At 38.3% G+C, this 17,966-nt stretch overlaps 1 protein-coding gene across 2 annotated transcripts in view; it reads right to left on the reverse strand.

Moving 5' to 3' along the window:
- Positions 1 to 664: 664 nt before the first annotated feature.
- Positions 665 to 17,966, reverse strand: part of PCLO (piccolo presynaptic cytomatrix protein) — a 402,891-nt gene continuing 385,589 nt past the window's right edge. For both annotated transcript variants that reach the window (XM_055712580.1, XM_055712583.1), the window contains exons 24-26: positions 10,542 to 10,676; positions 9,776 to 9,921; positions 665 to 5,793 (exon numbers count right to left, since the gene is read on the reverse strand). In XM_055712580.1, coding sequence (XP_055568555.1) covers positions 5,653 to 5,793; positions 9,776 to 9,921; positions 10,542 to 10,676 — 422 coding nt within the window. In that variant the 3' untranslated portion in view covers positions 665 to 5,652. The remainder of the gene's footprint in view (positions 5,794 to 9,775; positions 9,922 to 10,541; positions 10,677 to 17,966) is intronic.

The following is a 17,966-nucleotide window of genomic DNA, read 5'->3' on the forward strand; positions in this document are numbered from 1 at the left end:
TAGATGTGACTCATAAATGCAAGCTCTGTGGGAAAATCTCACAGATGTTCTCCAAGTCAGGCACAACTCTGTAATATAAAAATGATTGCTGAAAGAAACTGATTTCTTATTTATAATATGGTCTAGAAGATACAGTTCCTGGAAACCTTTCTACTGGAGGAAAGAGACAGAAAATCCCTTTAGGGTTTCTCAGGTGCTTTCTGATCCTGCCTTCATCAGGAACCTGAAGGGTACAGAGTTAGGCTACATTTTCAATTTTATTTTCTTCACAGTGAGAAGACAAAACCTTGTACATTCCTAAACTGTGCTGATGTGTGCGCATTTTTTTGTTCTCTATATGGGATGTCAGAGATGAATCCATGTGAAAGTATCAACAAGTATATGGGATGTCAGAGACGAATCTGGGTGAAGATATCAACAAGTTGCATGTGGATTCTGGTTCTGACTTGTTTGAAGAAAAGTTGCGATGAACCAACTGTTCCTCATTTCATACTGAAATGTGGGATGTTACTGGTACCCTGGGAGTTGTGCTAATGCTGAAATAGGACACATGAAAATGGGCAGTGTGTACAGCGTTACAATAAAACCACTGTGGTCAACAAATGGGAGATTTGAACCAGCAAAATAGATTTTTGTGCTAATTACGGAAAAGAAACCAAACCAGATATTTTAAATATTTATTTCTCAGACTGGGATAACAGCCTTTATAGAGCACAATTTGCATAAGTTCTCAAGATACATCCTGTATACAATCACAAAACCATGACATGGATTTATACATAAAGTGAAAACTGAGACAGATTTACAAGCATTTTTATACAATTCCCATACTGCTTTTTTTTTTTTTCCAGTTTTTACAACGTTTAGAACAAATCTGTATTTTTTTTTCCTGATGAATCTGGAAGCAAAATCAAAATTAAAAGAAATTCAAACCAAAATGAGCATCAACAAACCACCACCTATGCATGCAACATTCACTGTGGAAACATTACATTTCTCCAAGGATTAATCTTTTTTTTTTGTATTTTTGTGGGTTTTTTGGTATTTTTGGATTTTTTTAAACATTGGGTATGCTGTACACGTTGTCCGTAGCATGACAGCACATGTTAGTCAGCCATTGTGGAGCACCTGAGCACGTCACTGAACATCTATAAGACACAGTCAAATAAGAACACATTCACATGCTTGGATGTCAGATGGAGTTAATAATTTAAACTGTTTTACAAAAATGTATACTTATTTACAGGGTAACAAATTAAGAAAACGGCTTTTGCTCAAATCATCTATTTGAGTTATGGATATCTATATATATTATATTTTTTTGAGCTCATCAATATATTTACCTATTAATCTTTTCAAAATAAGAAAATGGAACATATAGAAAACATTAAAATGCTTCTTATGATTTAAAGAGAGAGTATCCGGTCTCATTTATTCCTTCTATTTTCCTTCTAAAGGCAACATGTATTCATAAAGAGCAACTGATCCTACATGCCAGGTGTACCAAAAATTCACAAGGCGTGTAGGACTATGGTTTAAATATAATGTAGGTGGATACTTACACTAAATTTCCTCTCTGTTTCATTACCTTTATAACTTACACTCACACAAATGCAAACTTTCTCTGTTATTCACATAGGTATGTACATATCTAGATATATACTTAAATAATGAAATCTGGGACATTCAACACTGTAGCAATCAAAATAAAGTACTTAAAAATAGTGTCAGTTATGATTCAAATAATAATTTAAAAAAATACTATTAACATCTTTATGATATCTCCATGAAACTAAATCCTAATTAAATAATCTCTATTGGGCACACACTAGCTTACAATGTAATAGATGTCTTCTTTTTCTTCATAATCATCCTCAAAGTAAGAATCAATATCAGCTGGTTACCAGCTACCATACCCCACAACCTAACCATGCAAACACCCAGCATCCAGAAAAAAATGAATCAAATATTTCCTAGGTCTTGATTTCAAGCCAGTTTAAGTCAACAGATTGGTTGTTATTGACTTCAGCTGGTTTGGGATGGGTTTTGGTTTCTTCCACACAGGATCCATGTAATGTAAAAACATGGTTAATAACGAAGAAGCAGCATTCATCGCCTCTGGATACTATCCCTTTAAAGTGTAATGATAAGGAACTAGCTCAACATTCATCACAGAAACTCTCATGTCTAGTTTTAACCTGAAAAAAAAAAAGTGGCTGTTTGCTGCTTATTGTATGCATAATAATAATAATGATAATGTTAGAAATCCCTGTCATTTGTAAACACACAACACTGTGCTTTTGCTCATTTTTCAGCTTGTTTCCACTACACAAGGCCTTGAACAAAGAAACGGCTTCAATTTCTGTTGACTCAGCAGATTTATGAATAAAAAAAGTTAAAATACTTCTGCTATTGCCTTCCTGCAATATGTGTTTTCAAAGCAATTGTAGGTATGTGTGAACTCATTAACAAGCAATCACTCAGAAATTATAAAAGCTGTTGCCACATCTAAGCACTTTTGGCCAGGTGAAAGAAACAAAAATTAATGAGAAAACAGTGAAAAAAATATACTGAGATATATACAAAAAAGTAAAAAAATACTAATAGTCCTTGTTTGATTATTTTTTAAAAAACATTGTCACAAGAGAGTTTTTCCTGACTTCATTCATAAAACAAGAAAAAAAAAAAGAAAAAGAAAAAGAAAAAAATGCATTCAAACATGAATCTGTGTTGCATAGAGTGATTCCAGTACAACCTAGAAATTTGGTCAAAAAAAGGAACTTGGCACACTTTGAAAGCATCCTTTGACCTCTGAATGATGCTGCCTCAGAAAAGAGGGAGTGTGCTGGGCCCAGGTCTGTCGCTAGCCCACCCTGGGTGACACCAAAGGAGCCCTGGCCTTGTTGCAGCTGGCCAAGGCAGTGCTGCACTCCTGACAAACTCTACTCTGCGTTTCACAACAGGAGTCCAAAACTGCCATTTCAACGTGCAGAAACATTTTTCATGTTGTTCAGAGAATCAAAGATGCTTAAATTAAACCCTTGCCGACAGCTGATTACACCACAAAGGTAGCTGCTCCATACAGCCGCAGCTATACCACCCAACACAAAGTATTTTACAAAATATTGGCCACATTTTTATGTGTGTGAGAGCAAAGCACGCCTGTCCGCTTCTCAATCAGGAGTGATGATTACAGGCTTCCCAGTCAGGCAGCCAGATAGTGCTTGTTCCTGCTGGAAATCTCCATAGCAACTACCAGCGTGACTTGCTGTCTTCATAATAAATCTTAGCAAAAACAAAATTACCGGCAGTTTGCACAAAATTGCACACCTCATGGCTTGTACTTCACACAGTAATTGAAACTGGACTTTTTTTTTTCTTTTTTCTTTTTTTCAAAGAAAGAATATACTATAGCCATCAGGAATGCAAAATAACCCACCAAAAGAGCAACACATATGTCAAATATATCCACGTAGGATTTTTTGGTTCAGTTGGGGATTTTTTTCTTTGAAGTATTTGTTGTCTTATAAAAACATCACACAACATCAAAACATATAGGATGTTTACAATAACTCCAGAGGACTGTTTTTAAAATATATGAGAGGTAGGGTATACATATACCGGTGAAAACATAAAATTCATCAAAGCACACATCCTACTTCCACTGTCAGTGATGTTGTGTTTTTAAGATAGCTAATAAGATTTTGATAAGATTGCTTTGCTTGCAAGTTAAGCAGGCTGCCAACAGGTTATCAATACCTTAACAGGAGTTTCCTTTGTGTGTACAGTATTAATATCTTCTGTGTGTTCCTTCTCAAATTCTTTTTCCACACTGCTAAATTCACAAAGTTAAATCAAAAACTGTATGTGGGAAGTGTCACCAGATTAAATGGTGTAGCTTTTTCATGGTCAGTCCATCTTCTGAATAAACTGAGCCTTATTTCTCCCTTTTTTTTCAAGCATATATTATTTTCCAGAAGAATATTTTCAGTTGGTCTTGCACAGCCTGTGGAAGTGTACTATGTATATTCAGAAAATGTAAGAAGGTGGACATTAAATAATTTTTGAAAAGCCCTTATTGGGCAAGAAAAATAAACATCTGAAGTGCAGAAGCTTGGTCATTTTCTTTTTAAATATGCAAAGGTCATGAGGTAATATTTCCAGGGAAACTACTCTTTAATGAAGCTATGAAATATTAAATGACTTCTGAGTAACTTGGGAGTTAGTGTCGTATTGATTCTTGTTTTTTAAAGAAACTACTATGCTTTTAGGAATGGGAGAAAAAGCTCTCCCTTCTTCCCCAAAACTGATACAAGGCAAAATACAACCACCAGCCTAAGCCATCCCAGGCAGCAGTGCCTTCCCAGGTGAGCTAACTGCTCAGCTTCAAGCCCCGGGCAGTGGGACTTCAGGCGTGGAAGTGCTGACACAGTCTTAAAGGTTTCAAGTACCTTCCAATTTAATTCTTTCTTAACTGAGAAGCCATGATGTTGAGCGGATTATACTCAGACATTCACCTGAGACAGCAAGAGGATATTTCCAATTATCTCTAATGCAACAGCACCCCGGCAGTACCCTCCCTGCTGTCCCTTCCCCTTAGATTTTGAGTGCAGCACTAGTGTTGATACAGAGCCCTGCACCAAGCAGGTTGGTTAGCACGGTGGGTCTACTGCTCCAAAGTGCCCACCAAATAGCCTAGAATTCATCATCTCGGTAGAGTTTCAGAGTAAGACTGGTTGCTGAAAAAAGGAAGGACTAGCTGAAATGATTTTGTTAGTCCCAGTGCTTAAGTCTCTTCAATTCCAAACTTTTTTTTAAAACTGCTGATTCAAAGGATAGGGTGAAGTACAGTGTCACTGACATCAAAACAGCATTTTTTCTTCCTGATGTAGTGCAGTTGGCATCCTGTCCTTTCTTTGTCTTTAAAACCACATCCAAAATTATAGACTATTGGTATAGTTTTGTCCATTACATTCTAGGACAGTGGTTTATATTCATTGTTAACACACAGAAACAAATGAAACAATCAGATCTGATTTTCCACAGTATGGTTTTTGAAGGAAAAAGGAAGAAGGAAAAAAACTAATGTAAAACAACATTACCACTCTGGCAAACGACTTGCAGTTTGTGTCAAGTGGCATAATCTCACTACAGCAATTTATCAGAGATCCTAAGGTGCAGAGAAACAAGTTTTGCACTTCTGATCAGTGAGATTTGGAAAGTCAATCACCCTAGGTGCTTTTGCATAAAATGATCTCCTTCTGATTGCACAGAAAACCAGACTGCTCTTTCCATCGCACTACCTCCAGCTGCAGCTGAACTCTACGGGAACACCTGCCTTCCAGCCTTCGTTATTTCCTTCACAGTTACTCTCTTCACAGAGTCCAATAACACGGAGCCCTCGTATCAGTCTTCGTTTCAAACAGCCTCACTTTAGCTTCTGGGCCCAGGTTTTCTTTTACTTTTGCTGTCTTTTGCAGCAAAACAAGTCTACTAGCCCTCATTTAAGTGTGCTATGTAGCCCAGAGACTGCTCTTTTCTACTTTGTATTCTGAAAGACTAGCTAAACACAATGATATCAAACTATAGTCTTGGAGGGATGCTGTTTATAGCAGACTCTGCAGGTTTTGTGCCCTAAGCAGATAGCTCTGCTCAGTGTGTTTGTGTGGAGCTGACCAACAGTTTGTGCCAGTTTACTATTCTTTTCCTTAGATCCACTTTGTCAAGCCAGATATAAGCTTCCCCAATCAGTGTCTTTTTCATAAACTTTCCTCCATTGGAGACAAGAAGAATCTGGGAAAATAATGATAACAATAAATAATTACCAACGTGCATATTAACATACTGCATTTGCTAGCAAACATGAAAGACTCAGAAATGTTGAGCTCTGATTTGTTACTCACGGAAGAGAAAAGAAAGAACGAGTGCAACCCTTTCTATAGAGTCACTTTCACAAGGGAAAGCAAGCCCTGTGAAAATTGAACCTGCCCCGTCCTCTCTTTTATTGTCAGGGGATGTAGCAACTAGAAGATTACAGTCTTGAACTTCAGCGGGTAATTTGTTCGCCTGCTGGCTACCAAAGACAAACACAAGGTCAAGTTTGAAGTTACAAGGTGAAGCTTGATGCAGGTGAGGTCCTGGTTCATTTTCAGTGTGTGGAAGTCAGAGGGTGCTGGGCATAGGGGCTGTAACTCCGGGCAGGCTAGTGTGTGAGAAAGCCCAGAGTTCTGGTTTCTGACCTCAGCAAGCGGCAGTCTAACTAAAAATGTAGAGTCAGTCTGGAGTCTCACTCCTGCTATGGCTCTGCCACGAGCCACAGTATTGTGTCTGGTCTTATTGCTCCTGCTTGCCCAGCCAGGGAGAGTGGGAAGGGCAAGGAATCGCCCCGGCACTGAGGTGAGCCATGCAGGCTCTCCCTCATTTATCCTACAGACACATTTTCCAGCTGAGGAGCTTTGTGCCATGCAAGCTGAAGAACTTGATTCATTCTGTGGATCTGTAAGTTCATTCTACACGTTTCTGGGAGAAACATTTTTGATAATGTATGTATTTCAGGGCGTGATTTATAGTCACACATTCAGATAAAATTTGGCATTTATTAATTATTAACTGAATTAACAAGCTCAATGCTTCCTTTCTTTTTTATCAACTTCCTAAGTTTTTCAAAAAGAAAAAGAACTCATGAAAAACAGCATTTCCATGCTAGGATTAGCAGCAGGTTTGCAATGTTCACAGTCACAGAGTAGACCTCCAGCAATGAGCGAGGGATGTGACTGATAACTGTAGGAGGCTGTCACCATCCATGTGAGCCAGCAGGAGAGAAAACAGGGCATTTTGTTGCTTGGTTTCAATGATCTAGGCTAACAGAAGGATGGCAGAACTCAAGGATTTTGTACTCCACTGACATGCTAGAAAAGACCATACAGCAGTAGACACAGAACTGTAGAAGAACTAGTGTTCCCAGTAATCAAGAACTCCAACATTTTTGAAAATTTTCCGTTCTGATTTTGGAAACAAAGTAAAAAATGCAAATTTTACATTACAATGGAAATAATAAAAAAAAAAAAAAAAGTAAAAAAAGGGAAGAAATTTGCAATAATTTTCCTGGATGAGCTTCCCAGTTCTCTGGCTGATTTTGCAAGTAAGCTATGTGCAAAGGCAGCTTAGACACCTACATATGCCTTATTCAACAGGTTTGAGGATGCAAGACTAAATGACTCTTAGGCACTGAGCTGTTAGGGAGCTCCACTCATCAGAAAGCCTCTCCTTGGGAAAAACAGGCAGCCTGCCTCCACTGCTGGTGGCTTTCTAGGTCACTTGGTTCAGTGTTTCCTAAATAAATGGTCAGCCCACACTCTGGCAACCCAAACAAGAACATCTGTGAAAAACATTCTTCTGGGATTTTCTGATCACACTCACATAGGACATAATGTATTTCTAATAGCAGCCAGCCAGTCAGCCAGGAGCCAGCTAGGGAACAAGGCAAAGGAGCCAGGAGCTTAGTGTTTTCCAGAAAGGTCCCAGGTGGGTTGCCAGGGAAGAGGGAAATCCGGGAAGTGAGCAAGCAAGCTGCCAGGGACTGAGGCAAATGCCTGTCTGAAACCTATCAAAATGTTTTTTGCAGGATGTTTTCATACTGACACAGCAACAGTTTGGGGACAGAAAAAATTCTATCAATGTTCCTTCTAGGATTACCATGTTTGATCTTATCTTACTTTACCTCTGATCTTTTTGCCTTCCTTAATGTCCCAATTCCATTTTTGTTCTGTACATTCTGGTTTTATTTCTTTTCCCTCTCCCTGAAATCCCTTTTGACAGTGTCCATCTCTTTGGCCCTAAATGTTCATCACTCAGATTCAGCATTCAAATCAGCCAGCTTCATGCTTTGCCATAGGAACAAACTGACTGATAAGCATGAAGGTCATATAAAAACAGATGTACTGTGTCAGATCAAAAATCTCAACAAGAAAATACTCTGCTTCCAAAAGTATATAGAGCAGCATTTAAGGTGGAATGTAAGAACAGGACAATCATGTAGTGACACTTACCCAAAATACCTGCTATGATCTGTGCACCATTGACTTCCTGACGCACAAGTGGTGTGTTTCTATTTAACAGATTAGGAGGTATTTTGCCCAAGAATTTGTCCAATCATTTTCTCCAGTTACTTTTTCCATAAAGATACTTAGCATCCCAAATACATTATGGCAATGAATTTTACAGCTCAAACTCTGAGTGGTGTGAAGAAGAAACAAGTTTTGTTTGTTTTAAACTTGTTCCTTGCTACTTTTACAGCCTTCATTCTCTCAGGTATGTAGCACCAGCTCATATCACAGAGTTTCTAAGGAAATGTTGCCAAGTCTAAGTCCGACTGTTCCTGTGGTTACCTCCTTCACTATCCCCCTCCTTGTCAGCTTGATAGCTTAGTTTTCCATATGACTCTGTTGTTTTTTCTTTACTGGTCTACTCACCCCTTATGGTTTCCTCTTCAAACCACCATTGGAACTAAAGTTTTTACAGGAATTTTAGCTCTTAAACTCTGGCAAGACTTTACTGACCACTCTGGATTTCCCCAGGTAATACAACATCTTAAATAGTCTTTTACTGAGTCTGTTGAATCAATAAAGATGTTAGGACACCTTAACACAGGAAAAAGAGTATCTATTTTTGTTGACCTCATTTCATAAACAGCGTCCATTTTGGCTTTAATGTTAATGATACAACCAATAAGCCTAACATAGGCACTTATATATTCCCATTTACTGTAGTCACCAAAATGTAGCTGGCTTGTTTACATTGGTCTTCCAGATTCAGAGCTACACTAAGTGGATGCTGATATGCCCAACATTTCCTCCTACTTACTTTTAAGGTTAGTATGCAGATGCCCCTGGAATTGTCCATCCCTCTCCACTGACTAGAGGAAGCCTGAATATCTGGTTTACATTAGTTATCGACCCATGTGAAAGTAAATGAAGGTAGGTAAAGTGAATGCTACCTATCTAAAAAAGCAAATCTGACCAAATGATCAAATCTGTCTAAGCAACCAAATCACAGGAGAGGGACTGTTCCAAAATCAGTTCCACACATCATTCATCCACAGACTGAAAATCCTGTCGTCTCCTTTACAAATGTACACCAAGAATATTTGACTTGGAATTATCAGTAATTCTGCCATGTCTGAGATTATGACTATTGTGTCTAATTCTAGGCACCACAGCTTTTAAAGTTGAAGAACCGGAGAGAATGATAACATGATTAGACATTTAGGCAGTGGAACATGTCAAAGAAATTTGGTTTACTAGCCTGGAAAAATGGAAAGGAGAGATATGGTAGCAACCTTTCAGTGTGCAAGGTTTTTTTATGAAAAAGAAGCAGAATAGTTTTCCTCTGTGCTTTGTAAGGATATTTAAGGATAAGTAAACTTAATTTAAATATATGGCATATATAAGTCAGATATTGCACTAAGCTTTCTAAATACATAGAAAAGCATTTTTGGAAGGCATGCGTAGCTTCCTTCTCTATGGGTTTTTAAGAACAGATCAAGCATAAAACTTTCGATCAAGGTCTATAAATACTCTTTGCCAGTCTGGGGTGATGGATGAAACCATCTTTTAAAGTCTCCTTCAACCTGATATTTCCATTATTATGTAATTTTGTTATTATCTTTGTAACTTTCTCTTTCCAGCAAACAACTGGGGTAGAAGATCGATCTCAAATGCCCACAGCACAGCATGGACAACATCCAAAATTAGGTTTTAATAAAACACAGAATTACCTGAAGAGAATGCCCAGCAGGACTCAAGCTAAATCTAAACGTTTCATTGAATGAAGGCTCTCGGTCATGCCTGCATACCCTGGTTTTCTTCTTAATTATTCTCTTTTGGGTAGAGATATTGACAACATACAGCTTCACATACAGGTCTGGGGAAAAATAGTTCAATGAGTTAAATACAGAAGCTTTTAAATAATTGTTGTTGCTAATGACTTCAACAGAGGGGAAGTGTTGTGAAGAAATAGAGCATGGTGCTTTACAGAATCATATTCTGTTCTCGTTCACATAGTGTACAAATGGAATCACCCTGCCAAATCCAGGGGAATTACTGTGTGCTTATAATGCTGTCATTAAAGGAACAAATACCTGATGTCTTTATGTAGATCTGAAAATACTATTGCTCACATGAGGTTTTAATTTTTAAAAAACTTTTATGCCAAAATATAATCTTTCACTGGATATAATTGTTCTTTAATAACCTAGGAAGTTGTAATTTTTATTAAACTTAAAAAAGGATTAATTTTTAACAACCAGAAGTAAATTAAAAGAAGGATTAACTTCTGAGAGCTGATTTGTTTCTACCAAATGTTTTTACTTCCATTGAAGTTGCTTACAGGAGAAAAAAAGAACTTCAGAAAGAATCCTATAGATTATGTCATTCTGATTAAGAAGCAATGTTCTCTCCCATTTTAGTGGTGATTTTAAATGACTTGAGATACATCCTACTTCGTGTTTTTAAAGTATCATGAAGCTGGTTGCTGTGTGATACCTGGTAGATGATCTGGAGATTTAAATTTGTATGTGATATTTCTGCACTGAAGGATTTCTACTATCAGCTGTTCTCCATCTGTCTTCATTTCCTTCTTTAATGCAATCTTGATTTCACCCATAACCTGTGTTTTACCTGGAAAAGCAGAAAAAGCAACCCTCATTAATGTTAAAGGAATCTGAATGTATCTTTCTAAATTGGAAAAAAGTAGGTTTCCATTTTTTTTTTTTTTTAGTTTGGTGGGGTGAGTTTGGTCTTTTTTTTTTTTAAGGCAGTGTATAGTTTTTACTGAGGAGTATAAGGATAATGTATTGCTTAGATGAACAAATGGTATATATGTGACATACACTTGTGTAACTAGGTTATATGCTTCAGAATGTATTTGCTTCAGAGGACCTTTTTTTCCCAAGAATACAAATTTCTCCAGGAGTCATTACAAGTCATGTAATGGTTACTAAGTGCACCTTTTCAGAAACCTTTACTACAAGATCCTGAAGTTATCTCATTTAAAAAATGAAGGGGGGTGGGGTGGGATGGGGTGGAAAGGAGACCATTCAAAGAATGTTAAGTAAGATTCTGAAAGGCAATGAATTAAGACTTTGGTGAAGTTAGCATTTCATTTTACCTTCTTATATACATGGAACAATACCATTCACACGATTTAAAGGGAAGTGCTCACTGTGACCTTTAAAAGTAAAGGTGATTTTCCTTCTTGTGTGGGCAGAAATCCAGGACCATTACTCCTACATCATATGGATTTCTCTCTAAATCAGTCCAGAGATGGAGAAAAGGCACAGAACGAAATGTAGGCAAAGCTGTTCTGCCTTTCCCCTGCCTTTCCTCCCAAAAGGCTTTACCGAAGCCAGGCAGATAAAGCAGGGCTACATCTTCTCAATGCATGCGGTGCTGTAAGTGGAGCCCATGCCCTCAGCTCCATGCTGTCTATAGTAGCGTCATGTCATAACAGGGGTCGTGCCTCTGTATTTATTATCCTGCTACTGTAAAATATTATTTCACCTTCCACTTCTCTTTATACATTAGTTAAAAAGAAACCAAACTGTTAAGCCCCTGAAAGTCTTTATTACCTAGTTTCTGGTGCCAGCAGGCTGCAGACTTAATGCATTACCGGGAAATTCTAGAAGCTGGTGCCAAGATGTAAAGAGCAAAGCAATTCTGCAGGAAGTAAACAATTATGATACATCTGGAGAAGCTTGTCTCTTTAAGAGTAGAAAGTTACCAAGTGGCATTTAGAGATTACTTACTTGTATCACAAATGTATAACCAGATCCCCACTAAAAATGCCAGCTGTTGTTTCACAGATGTCCATGAGCAATCAATTATGCATTCTATTGTTTTTCCTACTCAAAGTATTTTTTGGGATCATGAGTAAAAATTTAATAACAAATAATCACAGCTACAACCTTGGGCCCCCCTCCTCACGAACTGAAGCTGGAACCAAACAGTTACAGTCGATAACAAATTTGCTGTTGGGCTTCAGCTGGGTCAGTGTTTCACCTGCAGTTTGTGAGGTGGGTGAGGACCTGTTAGGATGCAAGTGATTATTTCACCGTGTCTAATACATGTTTGAACATGTATTAATAGCATCTTGCTTTCTGCTGTATGTTTCATTCAAAGAGAATGGAGCTCTCATCTTGTGATGGCAGCAGTGAAGGTCATCGGTAGCGGGGATCAAAGAAGGAAAGGCCAACAATGTCCCTGTTGTTATTCATTAATTGTTAAAATGCCCTTTTTCTGCAAAGCGTTGAGTGCCCAGTGGGTCTAGTTTGGCTAAACTGTGGATTTTGAATGACTGGAAAGGGATACAAGAAAAAATTATAATGCCACCTCTGCCCTGTGTATAAACTACTGAAACCACTGATGAAGATGTGACATCCCTGATAGGTATTGCATAAATCTGACTTTTTGATCAATATTGATTCTTGCACTGACTACAATGCTTGATCATGAAAAAAAACCCAGCATGGACAGTTGTAGCACAAACCTAATGTTAGTTTCAGGCAGGGGTCCTCAAACTACGGCCCACGGGCCAGATACGGCCCCCCAGGGTCCTCAATCCAGCCCCCGGTATTTACAGACACACCCCCCGCCCCCCCCCCCCGCCGGGGGTTGGGGGGGAAAACCAAGCAGCCGCAGATGGCTGCCTGCCGCTTCATCTATGCGCCAGCCCCCTGGTTAAGAAGTTTGAGGACCCCTGGTTTCAGGCAATCTTTAGTTAGCCACAAACTTTTCTGGAAAATATGCTTGGCTTATTTACCTTACTTTCTTCCCTGTCTGTCCTAGAAGGTCTGTTTGTAGCAGTTGTTAGACCTCCTCTTTCTTGATTGCCTGAGTACCTTCTTTCTCACTGATGTGCATTCAGCCTAAAATGAGATCTGGTGGGTTGGATGCTACCTGTGATGCTGTGAGCCAGAAAAAGGGAGAAATGCTTCTGGTAAATTAGAATGTGTTTGAAAATCCCAGCACCATTTCTCAGCATCTGGAAACTTTCCGTAGACTGTTCTGTGTCCCCAGATACTCTTTATGACAAACAATCCTGCTTCACTATTTAAGCCTTATGGGGAAAACAATGATCTCCAGCTGTGAGTCCATGAAGCATGATAGCTCTCATGTGCTTCCATACTGTTTCATTTCTCCCAGAGCATGCCGTGAAAAAACTTTAACACCAGCCTTATGAAACATTGCACTAAAATAAATCACCACTTCAAAACCTAGCAGAATTTTGAAGATATTTATTCTTTCCATTGCTTGGCTTTCCCCCCTCTTTCTCATATATGTTCCTTACATCTTTCCTTTGACAGGTGCGTAAGGATAGAGCAAATGTACGTTGTTTTGTGGAGATACACTGATGAGGGGGAGTGTTAATCCTCAACTGTCTATGAGCTGTTGAGAGAGTGCACAGTGAGCTGCACTGGACATGCATGTTCTTTGACTGATATGACAGAAATAAAGTTGCTTAGGCTGTCATGGGATTGGATGACCCCAAGGACTGCATTGGCAAGAACAGCTTTAAATATAGTGCCCAGTCACAACCTTTTGCATTCTTATATAAGTTTAGAAAACATCAGTCATAACTGGTGTGCAACTGGAACTGATTGTGGGTAGTTTGGTATACTGGATGATGATAAAACAATGCTATAATGCAATTCTGAAAAAAAGTAAATACAGTGAAAGAGACATTGCATATCTTTCTAGGAAAGTACTAATATGGCTTTCCAAGACACTGGGAAAGAATTTGTAACCTGATTATTAATATTTGCCTCAATAAAGATGAATTCTGGAGCAACAGGTGCAAACCAGGTTTATCACAGTGGCTAAGAACCATGTTGCAAAGCACCAAAACCATTACTTTCTAATTTAGCCTAGGAAACAAGGAATGGAAAAAGATGAATTTGCTTTCTACATATGATAGGGTAAATGTTGAAAAGGATAAGAAATATTTAAGCTGAATTTGTGTGATATTTTACCTCTGATGTATATATCAAATGCAGACTTACTGATGTGCCACAAGAGGATCACAGGCATGCATAGCAGCACTTTAGGAACACGTTAATGGTAGCTAATCAAGTCTTAAAAATATATAGCTATGATTAAATACATTAGTGTTTTTTATGTGAGAGCACACCTCTTTTTAAGGGACCAGATTTATTAAAAATCCATTAACAATTAAAAGGTGATGGTTAATTAACTGAATTGCTTTAAGGTATTTGAGAAGTGAAGGAGTTTAAATTTGTGATGGTGATGGCAACATAAGCTTTTGCTCTGTAGAACTGTCACACTCTGTGCTGTGAAAGGTTAATTAATTCTGCTATTAGTCTTAAATGACCGCTGCTGTAAATCACAGGACATGTCCTATGCATTGTTGTTGTCAACTTCCAGGGATTGATAACTATGGATTGTGCTGCTGTTCCTTTTTGATCAGATGCCTGCTGTCAAACAAAATTACCCAAGACAGTAATAAATAGTTGTTTCCCATTGGTCTGTGTTATCAAGGCTAATTCAGTGGAGCATTTAAATGAGCGGGTAAATCTCCCTGGACAATGCCAGGAATTTCATTCAGTTCAGTTGTCTAAATGTAAATTTCTGAGCTAATTTATACATTTATCTTAGAATCAGTTGAATTGCCTTCTGAGATCAACTATGTCTATTCCCATAGACAGATCAAGTGTGAGTAGGTTAAACTTGGAAATTTAAATGTGAGATGCCTAAATGCTGCTACCCGATAAGCGTTTAGGTACTAGAGTAATTTTCTGAATGGATGCCAGATGGCCAGAAATCACAATTAAGAAAATACATAAACTGACATTTTGTTCCATGGTTGTGTATAAGTTAGTCTGGGCTGCTTCTGTTCCAGAAGAGTGACTGGGAGTATTACAGCAGTGGAATTAAAAATGAAATGGGGGGTATGTGTGGATATTGACAATCATTTCCCAGATTATTGTTTCCAAATGAAGCTTATAACAAAAATATTGTTCCCAAAATAGGTAGGAAATGCTCTTCTGGAGCTTCAGTACTCATACACTTTATGGTCAAGGATTTAAAATCACAGAAAGGTCCCTCTGAGCAGCTTCCAGTGAGCCTGGACTACTGAGCACAGCAATGATAATTTTGGGTTGTAGTTCTGGGGGGTTTTGTTGGGTATTTTTTTTGTGTTTTTTTTTTTTTTTTAATTCTTTACAGCCCAGATCATTCTCTTACTACTTAATCAAAGAACTCAGATGCTGGAAAAAATAAGCAGGACAAAACAAAAAGACCCAACCAAACAAAATCCAACAGTAAAACCCCCAGCTTTACTCTCCTACTTTACAGCTACAATCTATCGGACCAGCATGCCTTATCCATCTTGTATGCAGAAGAGGAACATAGAGCCCTCATTTGGTTTAGCAGGATTTCTCCTCCTATTTTTCCTTTTTGTGTGTTCAGGGAGATGGCTGCATTTCAAGAATACACAGTCTTTCATGGTTTATTTCTACACTTTCTGATTATGAATACTCATGTTACTTTCACTTTTCTGAAAGCACCCATCCCAGAGAGCAAATTCAGCCCAGTTTCCAAATTCTGGTGCAGAACAACAGCTTGCTCTACAGACAACCCCCCTTGAAAGACCAGGCACATCTACATGCTTTGCCATTAGTCCTGTGTCTTCTGACCCCCATCTCGCTGCCTTGTGGCAGAAACAAAAAGAGCAGTTGGGGGGTAGGGGGTGGGATGTGTTTTGTGAGATTTTAGTGCAAAAAGCCTGAGAAAATTTGAGTTGTCTTGTTGCAGCATGGTGGCGGTTGTATATGGACAGCATGATGCTGCCCTGGGGGATGCGAGGGAGAATGCTGGAGCACTAGGTGGTGCACGGCCAGCTGTGTCAGTGCTGGCAGTATGGAACACAGGGAAACAAAGGCGTCCCCGACGCTGTTGGGAGATGAGCAGGCTGTCTCAGGCAGAGCAAATTACTCTGTGCTAAAAGAATTCCTAGGAAAAAACTAAAATCATTCAGTATAGAAATTAATCTAGATCAGGGAGTCAACCAAGGAGAGAAATTATGTGACAGTGCAAATGCCAGTTGTGAGGCTACATGATACAACTCTGTAAATCTCTGTACATTTTCTCTTGAGGGAAGTCTGGGAATAAGAAATCACAGATTTTTGTATTAGTGGCTTCTGGGTTTTGGTACTTGTATTTTGTGGGAGTGTTGCCCACGAGCAAAGTGAAGTGAATGAACTCTGTCTCCCAACTTGCCTTACAGTGGTTCTGAGTATGACATGAAGAATTGTTTCTTCTGAATCCTTTACATTTACAATTCTGAAACAGTAAGTCATAAACCTCAGAATTTCCATAATCTTTCAGTCTAAGATGAAGAACTGAAGAATGATTAGCATAGTGTCATCATAAGCATATGATCAGAAATAAAGACTTCTTTAGTTAGAACAAATTTCATTTCCTTAGGTCTTTATCTGTTTTGATACTCTGAGACATTAAATTAATGAACCTCTGAGAACTCTGAACAGTGTTTACTGGTAGACTACATACATTTTTTTGATGTATTTTACTACAGCTTGTCTCCTAGGTACCTCGTGACTTGGACTTGGTGCAGCTATAGTTATCTCTAACTCTGTAGTAAGACACGATGTTTCGAGAACTAAGCAACTCAAATGCTCCTTACGTAGCTGCATTTCTTAAACAAAACCTTGGCTTCAGCTATATTAGGGTATGTTTGTAATATTTAGGGAGTTAGAATATGTAGTAGCATGTCATAAAATGTAATGAATCCAAGGTGGGTTCTGGAAAACTTGATTCAAAGTAGGAAAATTTACAGCTTTAAAAATATGAGACATGATTAAAGAGAACCTAAAACCATGGGTTCTGTCCCAAGATCCTCATCCCTTAGTAGCTTTCTGTGATCTTAGACTTCACGTCTGTGCGCAGTCTCAGAGGTGGAGATAATAGTATCTACTTCTCTAAGTTGTTTGGATTTTGTAATGAAGTTGGTATACTGTAAAGAGAGAGACACTGATCACGTAAACGTAAACAGGACTTTGGTGTGTGATCCCTAATTCAGTGAGAAAACACAAAGACATCAAAAGGCTGACGAGGACCTATGCCACTGTTATGTATCCCTCCACCATAGTCCATGAAGCCCATACAGACATTATTTTCTTTCTAACAGAGTACTGTTGTAGCAAAAAAATATGTTTCTGCTGGATTCCTTTAACAGTATTTTGAGAACCAGAAGTCCATCCTCCAGCAGACAGCTGTGCTTCAGGAAAACAAGATAACATCGCCTTATTACAATAAATAATTCAGTATTACTGCAAATACTAGCCATTTATTATTAACATTTCAGTATTACAGTTGAACTGCTCCAACTGAAGGTAAAGCAAAATGGTATTCAATATAATTTTAAAATTAAATATACGAAGAATGCAAAATACCAGCCAAAACTTTCTAATCTTTTTTTTAAGCAAACCTTTCTTTTTTTTTTTTTTTTATAATTTTTTACACCTCATTGGGTACTTACAGTACCAGCTGGTTTTATTCATAATGCTTTTCATCCTCTTGCTGGGACATGAGCTACTGGCAAAGCTGTTGTAAAATAATGATGGATGAACTTTATAAACAATGCCTCCCAATGTTTACAGCCTCCAACCTTCTCTGTCCTTTTGAGGGTTTTTTTCATTACCTTCCTTTTGTCTTTCACCTTTCTCCCACATATTTCTTTCTCCCTGAAAACTGCCACAATTTTCTCTGTAGGTTGGTTTTGTCTTTGTGTTCCTTACTGTAAGAAAAATCAAAGATCAAATACAGTCTTAACTACTACCTCCTCCTGTCTCACAGTGCTTTAAATAGATGTTGGATTTACTGGCATAGGACTGACTCAATAAATGCGCTTTCCAGCTCCGCAGGTGAGGCTGA

This window comes from Falco cherrug, chromosome 5 (genome assembly GCF_023634085.1).
Source record: "Falco cherrug isolate bFalChe1 chromosome 5, bFalChe1.pri, whole genome shotgun sequence".
In the NCBI taxonomy this organism is placed as follows: domain Eukaryota; kingdom Metazoa; phylum Chordata; class Aves; order Falconiformes; family Falconidae; genus Falco; species Falco cherrug.